Source organism: Ipomoea nil, unplaced genomic scaffold (assembly GCF_001879475.1).
Source record: "Ipomoea nil cultivar Tokyo-kokei standard unplaced genomic scaffold, Asagao_1.1 scaffold0761, whole genome shotgun sequence".
NCBI lineage: Eukaryota > Viridiplantae > Streptophyta > Magnoliopsida > Solanales > Convolvulaceae > Ipomoea > Ipomoea nil.
This window is the reverse complement of record NW_017617189.1, coordinates 498,447-511,788: the sequence shown is the minus strand read 5'-3', so window position 1 is coordinate 511,788 and position 13,342 is coordinate 498,447. Positions and strand designations below refer to the sequence as shown.

Below are 13,342 nucleotides of genomic sequence, written 5' to 3'. Positions count from 1 at the left end.
CAAAATTTAATAAAACTACCCTATTTGTCTTTTTTTGGGTGGAGAAAAATTCGTAAAATCTTGTGCAACAATTAAGAGGGTGTTGAAAAGAATCGGATTTCACTTACTTTGCCACCCTTTTCAATATCAGTATGTCCTATTTTACGTGTCATGTACTCCATTTGTCTTTACTTGTCCTTTTTTTTTTTTTTTTTTTTTTCCTTTGATGACTAAATCAATTTTTTTTTTTAAATTTTGTGTATTTAATAGCACTTTTAGTATAGTTTATAAATATATATAGATAGATTTTATATACTATTATTAAACTTAATATAATAAAAATTAAATTGTAAATAATTTCAATTAAATTTTGTTAATCAAACTAGACACATAAAATGAGATTGATGGAGTATTAAAAATAAAATATTATTGGTTTTCAAAAAAATATTAATATAAATGTTAAATTCAAAATAAATTTATAAGGTTTGTTAAATTCAAAATAAATTTATAAGATTTTTGTTGTACTTTCAAAAAAATGTCCGACTTTTATTAAAATTAAAAAGAATAATAAAATTGTAACTTCACTTTATATTTTACGTTAATAAAAATTAAAATTAATGTAGTATTGACTCAGAATAGGAAAGACGACAATAAAATTGCTCCTACAGTGATTAGAGTCCTACTTTTTTTTTTCCTACTTCGTGTTAAATACGGAGTTTTATTTTTTATTTTTGAAAAGCCTACTTGAAGATTTTTTTTCTTATTTTAATAAAAAAAATTATTATTTTGGTCCCTCAATTATTTTTTAACTACTACGAATTAATGTAGTTCCTAATTTTAGTTTTCAACTATTATTGAATTGTTTAATATTTTATAAATTTTTCGAAGATCAACTTGACGAAATTTTTAAAATGAAAGAAATCCTTATTTTGGTCCCTCCAAAAAATTTAATAGATAAATTTTAAATAATTCAAAAATCAAATTAATAATTAAAAATAAAAATTAAAGACTATATTACCGTTGAGAAACAATTGAGGAACAAAATTATAATTTTTTGGAATAAGGGTCAAATAGGCCATCGAACTGCACACGATAAAACAATTAGGCCATTGAATTTAAAAAATTAACAATTAGATCCCTAAACTAATCAATTTCAAACAATTCTTCCAATTTGAAGGTTTCCAACAGGTCAATAGGTCATCTCCCAAATTAATTATTTTTTTAAAAAATAAATTTTAAAAATTAATTATTTTTAAATTAAATTATTTAAAAAAAAAAAAAAAAAAAAAAAAAAAAAAAAAAAACTGGAATCCCGGTCGTCTCCGGCCGGAACCAGTTTTTTTTTTTTTTTTTTAATTTAAATAATTAATTTTTAAAATTTAAATTTTAAAAAATAATTAATTTGGAAGGATGACCTGTTGACCTGTTGGAAACTTTCAAATTGGAAGAATTGTTTGAAATTGATTAGTTTAGGGACTTAATTGTTGATTTTTTAAGTTCAGTGGTCTAATTGTTTTACTCTGTGCAGTTCGATAGCCTATTTGACCCTTATTCCTAATTTTTTTTGAAAGCAACAAAATTATAATTTTATATTTAATAAATTAATCAATTCTTCTCACCTAAAAGGCTCAGAGCAAACTCTTCACCGCTATAAATGCCTATAAAGCAAAAGGAAAAAGCAAAAGCAATAGGGAAAAGCTTTCTTCTTTATTATTGACTCAAAACTCTGTGGGGGAAAAGAAAATCAGAAAATCTCAAAATTAGTCAGAAAAAAAACCCATATTGAATTGTTTATTTGCTGTAATTGATCTTCTGATCGATCAAAAAAATTTGGGGGAACTTTGATCGGAAAAAAAAAAAAAAAAATTGACCCAGAAAAAATGGTGTCGGCGAACAGGGAAATGGCGGTGTATTGCTTTGATACCTTGGTCGCTCACTACAACAACGACCAAGCTCCCCCTCCTGCTTTCGATGAGGGTCAACAGTAAGCCTCTGTTGCCCTTTTCTTTTTCTTTCCCATTATTCCGGAGCTTCAAGCTTTGATATGCATGAATTTCTGTTTATGCTATTTTTTTTTTTTTTTTAACTCTGTTACTTTTATTAATAATTTGTGAGTTTGTACATATAGGAGACTTGTGTAGCAATTTGTTTATTTATTTGTTTGTTTAAATATATGGTTTTTGTTCTTGTCCTGATTTTACCCAAAATGGTTTCACTTCTTTTGGACTCTCTCCTTTATGTTACAAGTTTCAGTAGTGTATTGGTATCCTTTTCATGTGGAAGTTTGAATATTTGATGGAAACTTACACAAGATTTGCTAAGTTTGCTGTCCTTTCAAGAAGTGAGCTTTGTTGGGTAATTGATATATGAGTTGGGTATTTTGCCTTATTTCTTGCTAATTGTGGGGTTGGTTTGTTTGCTTTTTATTTAGATTTTTTTTTTTTTTTTCACCTGAAGTTTCAGTAATTTAAGGTTAATCTTTGCAAATTTATCAGTGTTCCACATGTTCTAACACTTAGGCATGGAAAAGCTGCACCTTTGTTATATATAAGCAAGCTCATTTTATGTTTTCCGTTTTCAGTCTAGTGCAAAATGATGAATTTTTTTTACCTTTTTATTCACATTTGGGCCAAACTGTTATCTCTGGTTTGCTGTTTGCAGTCCATTGTTTGTGACGTGGAAGAAAGCTGTGAATGGTGGTGAGCCTCGTCTGCGTGGGTGCATTGGCACTCTGGAAGCTCGGTGCATAGTTAATGGCTTTAGAGATTATGCTCTAACAAGGTTTGTTAGCGGTGGCATCTCTATAATAAATAATGCTTCTTTTTATATATTTCTTTATGATTGCAGTACTAATTACCAGCAAAGTGGTTGGAATTGGAAATTGTTATTGATTCTTAGACTTATAAGAGAGATATCACGTGTCTGAGTTTTTCTTTAAATTATAATTCTTTTATAACTCAAAAAATCTTTTTCCGTATAATTCTTTTATAACTCAAAAAACCTTTTTCTTGTAATCCAAAAACTGAGGTATGTGTGGGATACCTAAAGAGAACTCCGATAGTTGAGTTTTTGAATGGCATGAAGGTGGCTTTCCACGACATTTTCTGTTAACCAATGGACTTTTTCCTGATCACTTTGAAAATCATTCTTAACTATCTAACAACTGAAAGTAAGTTTGAAATTCTCTAATATATTATAGTTGTTAGCTAATAGCTGTGAGCTGATTGAGTTAGTGGGTTTGACTAGTTGATAACATTAACTGATTGTAAAAAATGTTTGATAAATTAGTTGTTAGCTGATAACTAATTACATGTAAAATGACTTTCTCAAAAAGCTAATCGAAAAAGCTAATTAATCAAACACTCATATTGATTGTTTAACCAAGTCAAACCGCTAATAGTGGTCAAATAAGCCAAAATTGGCCGATAAGCTAACTATGTTACCAAACAGGCCTATGTTTGTTCTTCATGAGTTTACAAACTCCATACAACCATCAATTGCTTCATAGAATCATAGGCATTTGGTTATGTTACAAACTTCATCTATCAACAAACTTTTCAACTCTTCATTATCATGAAAGTAGCAAAACTATGACAGATTTTTTTTATGTTATCCTTGGAAGGTTTCTTTTCTATTGAGTTGACTCTTTTATTATTCTTTTTCCAAGTGATTCTGCGGTAAATAGTTATCACATCCTGCTAGCAACATACCAATCTCTCTTCATCCTGATATATTCTGTGGTTCTATGTTTTTATATGGTGCAGTGCTCTTAGGGACCGCCGTTTCCCCCCAATACAGGCTAAAGAATTACCTACTCTTGAATGTACAGTTTCCATTCTGACTAATTATGAAACTGCAGTTAACTATCTTGATTGGGAGGTATTATTCTCTAACCTTTTTACTGAAATTCATTTACTTCATTTCCTTGTTACTTTGCATTATATTATTATACGATTACACATCTTCAAACTGCCACTCTACAAAATTGTTTGTTTAACAGAACTGCAGTATTGTAGCAAGTTGTGATACATGATTGCTCAATTCGACTTTCCAATATTCCAGAGTTCATCTAGTTGATGCAATTATCCTGATTAATATTTTGTTCTCATCCTCTTCAATTCTTCTATACTATGCATCATGTGCTGAAAGAGTTAATTCCAAGAATTGTACCTTTACCAATTTTTATCTTCGACTTTCAATTTGACCATAATTGGTCCCTTGACTATTGATTTTGTTCTAGATTTGGTTTTCCGGTTAAATATTCGTTTAATAGGCGTTAAATTTAATGGTAAGAATGTAAAAAATATCAAGCAGAATTGCCTCTCCAGATTCGCATATTTAAGGGTGTTGAAACAAATGATATAATTGTCTCAAATTTGGGATAGAGACTTATCAATAGCTTGGTCCAAATTGGCTTATGCATCAACCTATTCTTCACATTCCAATTAATGATGAACCTAGTGTATGAAGTTTAAGAACCCAATTTGCCCATCTCAGTAACATGACAATTTTTACATTCTTACTCTTAAATATACCGCTTACTAAATGGATATTTAACCGGAGGACCAAATCTAGAACACAATCAATAGTCAAGGGACCATTTATGGTCAAATTAAAAGTTGAGGATAAAAATTGGTAAATGTCAATCGTCAAGAGACCATTATTGGAATTAATATTAACATTCTTTTACACTTAAATGTGTTCTAACTAGACTTCAAAGTCCAGAATTTAGATCTGAAATCATTGGCTTCTTGCCAGTGGAGTGGTAGATTATTTCAGACTCTGTATTTACTAATTACTTCTCGGATTTTATACTGAGTGTTTCAGTTTAAGCTTCAATTTTGTAGCGGGGGGAACATTGATCAGACATTAATTGGATATATTAAGGGTGTGGGTAATGTGATCCTGATTCTTCTGTAGAATTTCTTGTTTTAGTTGTGACTACCTGGAAGGAGAGTCGGTCTTACCTCCCTCATTACCTATGAAAGTGGTTTTTGTCATTTTATTTTTGTTTATATAACTGTCGACGATTTATTTGATTCAGGTTGGTAAGCACGGAATAATTATTGAATTCACTGACCCTGACTATAATACAAAGAGAAGTGCCACGTACCTGCCTGATGTAGCTGCCCATGAAGGTGACTAGTGTTTACTTTTTCTGTTTATCATTTTCTTGTCATTTTGAGTTTATCACTAACGGTATTGCAGTTGTCTGGTAACCTACTAACCCGTTTGAGAAACAAATTAAGCAACTAAGAAGGGACTAATGCTGCCTCCCGTAGAATCACATTTCAAGGAATATGATTCCGGGAGATGTAATTTCTTGGAATTGTGGCCGTGATATATATATATATGATGATATAATAACTTGTGTTTTAGCCAGGTCTCCCGGATTTGCGTATGAGTGTTGTGGTTTTTTTGGTCTCAGGCTGGACAAGATCTGAAGCAATCGACTCACTGATGAGAAAGGCGGGCTACAATGGCACCATAACCGAGTCACTTAGGAAGAAGATCCGGTTAACTCGCTACCAAAGCACGCTGTTCACCTTACGCTACAGCGACTATGTGGCCTACGTGAAGACGACCAGAGGCGCCACTCCGAGTATTAATGGGGTGAAGCCTGGCAATTGACTGTTGTTACCCTTTTACTACAAGTACGATTTCGGTGTTGGGAGCAAAACACCACTACTCCATCCCATGAACACATGAAGTTGAAGAATCTAATTTGTTGTTATTGTCACATGGAACAAACTTAAATTTCCAAGTTCAGGTTAAATGTATGTATGTGTGCACAAAGTTGAGGTTTCTCAGCTTTGCAAAAACAGCTGCCATGGTGTAAGACTCTTCATCATCATCATCATCCATTGTTTGTAATAAAACCATGCAAAATTCTAATCTTCAACATTTTCTCATTGTGGCTACATCCTCATCTCAAGTAAAAGTTTATATTGTCAATATAATATGGTGATATCATATTAAAGTAGGTATTATCGTGTTGGAGTATAGCAAAAACATGGTGCAAAAGATTTGTGGTTTAATTCATAATTATTTTAAATATATAAATGTGTTATTTATGTAAAAATTACATTTTTAGTCCATCAATTATACACGTGGTACAAACTTAGTATTTGAGTTATATGCGTAACTATTTTCTAATTTTTAAGTTATATACAAAGTGACGATTTTAGTCCCTCCGTGACTATTTTTACTACCAATTTGTCTGTCATTTAATGAAGTGACTGATTTGATTCTTCCAGAAATAAAAGATCGTCACTTCATCCATAACTTAGGGGTTAAAATATACAATTTAGGGACTAAGTTTGTATTATGGGTATAATTGGAGGACAAAATTGTTTTTTCTTCCAAAAATATCTAAAAGATAACGATAAAAGATTTCTACAATTGAGGTATTGAGTCTTTTTTTGTTGAATGACTAATGACCCTATTACTTTGTAGTATCTATTTATTCATATACTTTCTCAAACTACTGAAACACAAAGAACCAATAATGCCTTCACTGCGACTCGAACTCGTAACCTTCCAAATGAAAGTCCAACCCAGATACTATTAGACCACATAATCTTGGTGAGGTATTGAGTCTAAATCTATTTGAATTTTAAATTATTGTATTCTATAACAAAAATAAAAATGTAATAAAAGATTTTTAGTCAAATATAATACATAAAAATGTAACAAAAAATAAAAAATAAAATTTTAATTTAAAAGTGACATATTTAAATACAAAATTATTCTCTTTCTAAAATTTTATTTCATTACAATTAAAATTAATATATGAATTTTAAAATCATAATTATCAAATATAAAAATAATGTTTGTTCAAAATAAAAATATAAAAATAATAACTTTATATATAAAATATATTTTTTTTAAATAAAAATTGGGCCCCTCAAAAATTCTATGTCGTTGTCTTGATCGCAAATGGTCGGGGCCGACTTTAAATTTTGTGGCAAGAGAAACTCGTAAAATTTGAGAGTATATATTGGGTAAAATTTATGTGTGCAATAATTCTCAAATTGTAGAAGACAAATGAATTGAGCAAATTATACCATGGATCATGAATAAATATTCATTTTTAGTATACTAAACTTTCAGAACATTAAAAATGAACATTTGAAGTACTAAAAATAAATATTATTTATTTCTTTTTTTTTTTTCAAAAAAAAATTTGAATATTATTTCAATAGTCCACCGCCCACCATATCTATCTACCAATCGTTATGCTATGGACCCGTGTCCAGCATACATTGTGGACACGGTAACGGTGCCGTTAGTGGCACCGTTATCTTCCACCATTTTTTTTTAAATTTCAGATCGCTTCGTTATAGGAGCATATATTCATAATTTTATCACTATATGTTCATAATTGTAAGTTCATAACGTCATAGCTCTGTGTTCATAATTCCATAATTGTACATTCATACTTCCATAACTGTACATTCATAATTCCGTAACTGTACATTCATAATTCAATAACTGTAAATTCATAATTTTTGAAGCTCTATGTTCACAATTTTAGAGCTCTATGTTCATAATTTTATCACTATATGTTCATAATTGTAAGTTCATAATGTCAGAGCTCTGTGTTCATAATTCCATAACTGTACATTTATAATTCCATAACTATACATTCATAATTTTCGAAACTCTATGTTCACAATTTTAGAGCTCTATGTTCATAATTTTATCACTATATGTTCATAATTGTAAGTTCATAATATCATAGCTCTATGTTCATAATTCCATAACTGACATTCATAATTTCATAACTGTACATTCATAATTCCACAAACGAATAACGCCGTTAACGGCGAGACAAAATCAAATTTTTTTTAAAACTGGAATGCCGTCGTTTTCCCTGAAAACGACGTCGTTTTAGACTCTTGTCCACAATGCATTGTGGACACGAGTCCACAGCATAATTTGCGATCTATCTACTATACTAATAAGAGCCCAAGAGAGTTAGGCCTATAATGGGTAGAAAAAATGGGCGGTCAAAATTTTTAATCAACTGAATGGCTCAAATTGATTAGATTTTAATTTTTCCTTAAGATTTCTTAATTTATCCTTAATGAATATGATTATCCGTTAATTTTTCCGTTAAATATTATCTTTTCCGTTAATTTATGTTAGTTCACCGTTAACTTACTCATTGATTTCAATAAGAAAGGTCTTAAGTTCGAACCTCATCCCAATCAAAGTTGGCATAATTAGTACCCTATTTTACTCTTATTAAATTATTAATACTAGTTCTTTTACGCGCTTTGCGCGAATGGAATAACGCCCCATGATTATTTTTAAATAAGTATTTCAAAATATATCAATGCAATATTATATCGGAAATGTTCATACATAGGTAAATAAATATTGAATTTGCTTATTTAAATTGGTAATTTAAAGTATATAAATGCAATATAATATATGCCCCTGCATAATATGTCAATTATCAATATCACCCTTGAATTATTAGTGGTGTAAATGTGCCCCTCAATTTTCAAAACGGTACATATAATGTCCTCCCGTAGTGTAAATGTTGCACCTCATTTTTCAAAACGGTACATATATTGCCCCTACCGTATGGTACGAGAGGGGCAATATATGTACCGTTTTCAAAATTGATGGACAACATTTACACCATTAATAATTTAGGGGTGACATTGATAACTGACATATTATGGAGGGGCATAAATTACAATTTTCCCTTTTTTTAAAATAATGGCGTTATAGACATCTAATTCCAAATTAATTAAATGCATATGCATTATTTTTTGTTGTAACTACTAATTTATTTAGTTTAATAAGAGTAATAAAGTGACGTACATACTTTTCATCAACAATAATGAAATCATTGATTTTTTTTTTTAATTTACATTCGTTGTTGAGACAAATTGTTTTAAGAGTTTATCAATGACCATTGTTACAATTCGTGTAAATAGAGGATGATAATAAACAATTCAAAATATATAGTTACAATAGATATTGTTATAATGATATGGTAAAAATTAATTTACAAATTTCCTTAGAAGTTTTCATGCATTGATAAAATTCTGATGTGTAAACTTGTTCAATTAGAGCCAATGGGATGTAACATTGTCGATTATTTGGAAAATGGTCTTACCGTTTTAGATTCCAGGTGTAATTGTATTTATGATCAACAACTTTGTAGTTAGGTCGAGCAGGTCTGACATTGATGTAAGAACAATTTTTTTAATTAATCTTCTTTTGATTATTTAGATCAGAACAAAATTTAATATTTCAATTATACTTTTACATTATTGGTATGATTCAGATTTTTATGGTATTAATAGTTTTTGTATGTATTTTTATAATAGTACAATTGTACATTACTTTACAAATATTATACTATTGTTTTTTTTATCGGACAAACACTAGTACAAAATTGCAGATAGACAACCATTGTAAAAGACAATAGGCGACCATTGTACAATGGTCGCCTATGAGAGCCTCGCACAAAGTCATGGACTTTACGCGACAATTTCAAAATAGTCGCGCATTGTCGGTAATACGCGACCATTCTTGACCAAGAATTGTCGCGTATTGTTTTTTATTTTTTATTCAAATGTAATACGCGGCCATTCTTGACTAAGAATGGTCGCGTATTGTTTTTATTTTTTTATTCAAATGTAATACGCGACCATTCTTGGATAGGAATGGTCGCGTATTGTCTTTTAAAAATTAAAAAAAAAATTAAAAATAATTTTAAAACTATATTATTTTGCACCATGCAATTCTCACACAACCATTATTAAATTACTACAGTATTTGTAAAAAAAAGTAAATAAATTACATATTTACAATTCTAAATTAAAAATAATTAAAATCTACAAAAGAAAAGAATGAAATTACAACAAATAATTGTATCAGAAATATGTCTTGCACCATAAAGGAGAGCTCCCAAACTATCCTCCAAGAAGAACAACTTCACATCACAAATAATTGTATCAGAAATATGTCTTGCACCATTAACGAAAAAAAATAAAACTTAACCTAATTTTTTTTAAATGCATAAAAATCAAATGATTTTTAAAGTTCTTTGGGCATGCCAGACAGCTTGGGAACCTATTTGGGTATTCCTTCACTTCACGGGCGTTTAAATAGCAACACCTTCGACGGCCTAATCTCTAGGATTCAGAATAGACTATCAGGCTGGAAGATGAAATCTCTGTCTTTTGCAGGAAGAAGGATCCTGGCCCAATCTGTTTTAACGGCCATTCCATTTTATACTATGCAGACTACTCTATTCCCAATTGGGGTTATCAGGTGCATCGAGAGGATCATATGAGACTTTCTTTGGGGTAGCACGGAGGCCTCCAGGTGTTGTAATCTGGTAGCTTGGAATATGGTTACAAAGAACAAGGAGCATGGCGGCCCGGGCATCCAAAATTTAGAAGCAATGAACACGGCTTTTTTAGCAACGCTCGGCTGGAGATTGATTACAGACGAAGACTGCCTATGGGCTAAAATCATGCGTTGCAAATACACGAACCACCGCCAGGACCCCGCAACTTGGCAAGCAAAACCAAATAGCTCTAATGCATGGAAGGGCATTCTCAAGGCAGTCTACAAGTCTAGGTAATAATGGCAGGAACACGCGCTTCTGGTTGGATTCTTGGATTGGGCACAGGCCCCTTGTTGAGTCAATCTCAGTTAACCTTCCTCTGCCTGAGCTTTATGCTACAGTCTCCGAATACTGGATTCCCAATTTAGGCTGTGATTGGACGAGACTTGAAAACATTCTACCACCAGACAGATGTGATCAACTTGCAGCTTTCTCCATTTCTGAGGATGAAGATGGTTATGACCGTATTGGCTGGGCAGGAGAAAATGGTGTTTTTTCTATCAAATTGGCTTATGCAATGGCCATTGACTCTGATGACTTACAGCCAATACCAGCATGGGAAAAAATTTGGAAGGTCAAGGTGCCAAGCAAGATACAGACATTCATTTGGCTTGCCAAACACGACCAATTATGTCTAACAAAAATAGGAAGAAGAGAGGTCTGACAGACTCCAGCTCTTGTGAGTTCTGTGGTTGCAATAATGAGACAACGGAGCACATCCTTCGAACGTGTCCGGAAGCTGTCTCTGTTTGGAAGGCTGTCCTCCCATGTATGGGCACACCTTGCCAAAGCTTGCCTTTCCAAGCCTGGCTAGACACAGGTATCCGCGGCCCTAACAAAGGGCACCAGAAACAAGAGACTAATGCACTATTCGCTACAAATATATGGTGGCTATGAAAATGGAGAAACAACAAGATCTTCAATGAGGAAGTTAAAGATGTGGGGTTTAAAAGCTATAAAGAAAGTTATATATATCATGGAAGACTGTAACATTGTCAATGCAAAGACTCAAACGTCATTCCAAAACTCATATACTTTAGCTACCACCTTGTCTATCACAGCTTTCGTTTACATAATCTGTTTTATAATAGTTATATGAATAATGTACTATATATACATATTATATACAATATAGGGTAGGGGTGGGGTCGGGTGACGGGGCAGCTGACCCCCTGCCCCCCCTCTGGCTCCGTCTATGTATTCACTACATTGTCTATTATCTTTTTTGTGCACTATTTTTAATTAAATATCAAAGTTATAATACAAAATAATGCTATATATTTATTTACCAAATATTTTATTAATACCATGAAAATATTTAAAAAAAAATTCAAATTAATAAAGCCAATCATATTAACTATTTGAGGGATTTGTTGACAAAGAGAGTATTCAAATCACACAACAAATTGAAGTGAGAAACTACCTCGCAATGTCCTTGTTTGATAATCAGCAGTTAGCAGTTAGCGTTAGCGGATTTGACCAGCGAATTATATCAACGATTGGTAAAAAGATATTTAAAAAAATTAGCTTTTTAAATTAACATTTAAAATGACCTAAGGGTATAATAATAATAATAATAATAATAATAATAATAATAATAATAATAATAATAATAATAATAATAATAATAATATTATTATTATTATTATTATTATTATTAATTGTTTTAATAATAATTTTTTATAAATATAGATTTGTTTTGGGGAAATCATTCTAAAAAACGCTAAGTGAAAATATTGTAAATTGCAATGTTTGTATTTTCAGTGGTTTGGAACAAATTGTTGCTTCAAACTGTTGAATAACCAAAACACTTTCTTTAGCATTTTGATCTTTGTGTTACATCATATTTTCCAATCGTCCAATATCTTTGGGTTACATTATAATTAAAAATTTTGAATTTTTACTACATCTAAATTCCTTAAATTAAGAATTTCTTTATCCATAATAATTTATTCAACAAAATGAACAATGAGCAAAACACTTAAAGGACTGGTACCGTTGATTCATTCATTGATCTTGTACATATGTGCATTCATTAAATATATTAGAACCCTTTGTGACAAAAATACTTGGTTACTATTTAAAAAAAGTTTAGTAACAATTATAATGAATCTCCTATATTACATTGTATTCATATACTATGAGTTACATATTTAAATAAACAAATTAGACATTAAATTACTTATGTTGAACTTCTCATATATAATCTTGCATTGATATACTTTCAAATATTTATTTAATTATAAACATTGAGTAGAAAAAATGACCGTCAAATTATTAAATCAAATGAATAGTTCAAATTGTTCAGATTTTAAGTTTTCCTTGAGATTTCTTAATTTATTACCGATCGGTTAACTTTTCCATTAAGTACCGTTAATTCACCGTTAGTCTAATTCTAATATTAAAGTCTAATATAGAATTATAACTACAACATTAATCTAATTCTGATATTTCTTAATAGAACTCTAACCACAAATCCTAGTGCCAGAATCTCCTCAAACAATATTAGTATATATTTAATATTTTATGCTTTAATTTTTATTTGCTCCCCCTTATGTCCCGTATTTGGTTTCAACAATACTCATATAATTATTTTATTGACAATTATTATCAATCTTGACTATATTATCTTGCATTTGTAAATTTAGAATTACCAATTTAAATACGCAAATTCAACATTTAATTATCTATGCATGAACAATTCTAATATAATCTTGCCTTGATATACTTTAAAATACTTATTTAAGAAAAATATTGGGCATTATCGCAATGCGCCTAAAAAACTAGTATAGTATAGAAGTATAGATTGATATAGATTATATTAGGAAGACTTTGTTACAAATAGATCCGAAATTGTGACCCAGAGAAAGAAGGGGAAAACTACAAAAAAGTCCTTTACTCTTTTGCGTTATCGAAGACGCGCTCTGCAATTTTGCTAAGGGTGTTCTCGTACTTTGCGAACTACATAACAACCGACGGTCTCCA

General features: G+C 30.7%; 1 protein-coding gene across 3 annotated transcripts; it reads left to right on the top strand.

The window, feature by feature from the left end:
* The first annotated feature begins 1,640 nt into the window (after positions 1 to 1,640).
* Positions 1,641 to 5,900, top strand: LOC109176923 (uncharacterized protein At2g38710). 3 transcript variants are annotated; one of them, XM_019326335.1, is made up of 6 exons: positions 1,641 to 1,963; positions 2,641 to 2,760; positions 3,744 to 3,858; positions 5,024 to 5,117; positions 5,408 to 5,634; positions 5,666 to 5,900. In XM_019326335.1, the coding sequence occupies exons 1-5, from the start codon at positions 1,860 to 1,862 to the stop codon at positions 5,608 to 5,610; spliced, it is 636 nt and encodes a 211-aa protein (XP_019181880.1). In that variant the 5' UTR covers positions 1,641 to 1,859; the 3' UTR covers positions 5,611 to 5,634; positions 5,666 to 5,900. The 3 variants fall into 3 exon arrangements, with proteins under 3 accessions (XP_019181880.1, XP_019181879.1, XP_019181878.1); XM_019326334.1 differs by having other exon boundaries at positions 5,408 to 5,637; positions 5,669 to 5,900; XM_019326333.1 differs by having other exon boundaries at positions 5,408 to 5,900.
* The last annotated feature ends 7,442 nt before the right edge of the window (positions 5,901 to 13,342 follow it).

Excerpts from the sequence above, each read along its gene's own strand:
- LOC109176923 (XM_019326335.1), top strand. The coding sequence starts at position 1,860 with ATGGTGTCGGCGAACAGGGAAATGGCGGTGTATTGCTTTGATACCTTG. Across the intron at positions 1,964-2,640 it reads GCTTTCGATGAGGGTCAACA|TCCATTGTTTGTGACGTGGA; the intron begins GTAAGCCTCTGT and ends TGCTGTTTGCAG. Across the intron at positions 5,118-5,407 it reads TGATGTAGCTGCCCATGAAG|GCTGGACAAGATCTGAAGCA; the intron begins GTGACTAGTGTT and ends TTTTGGTCTCAG.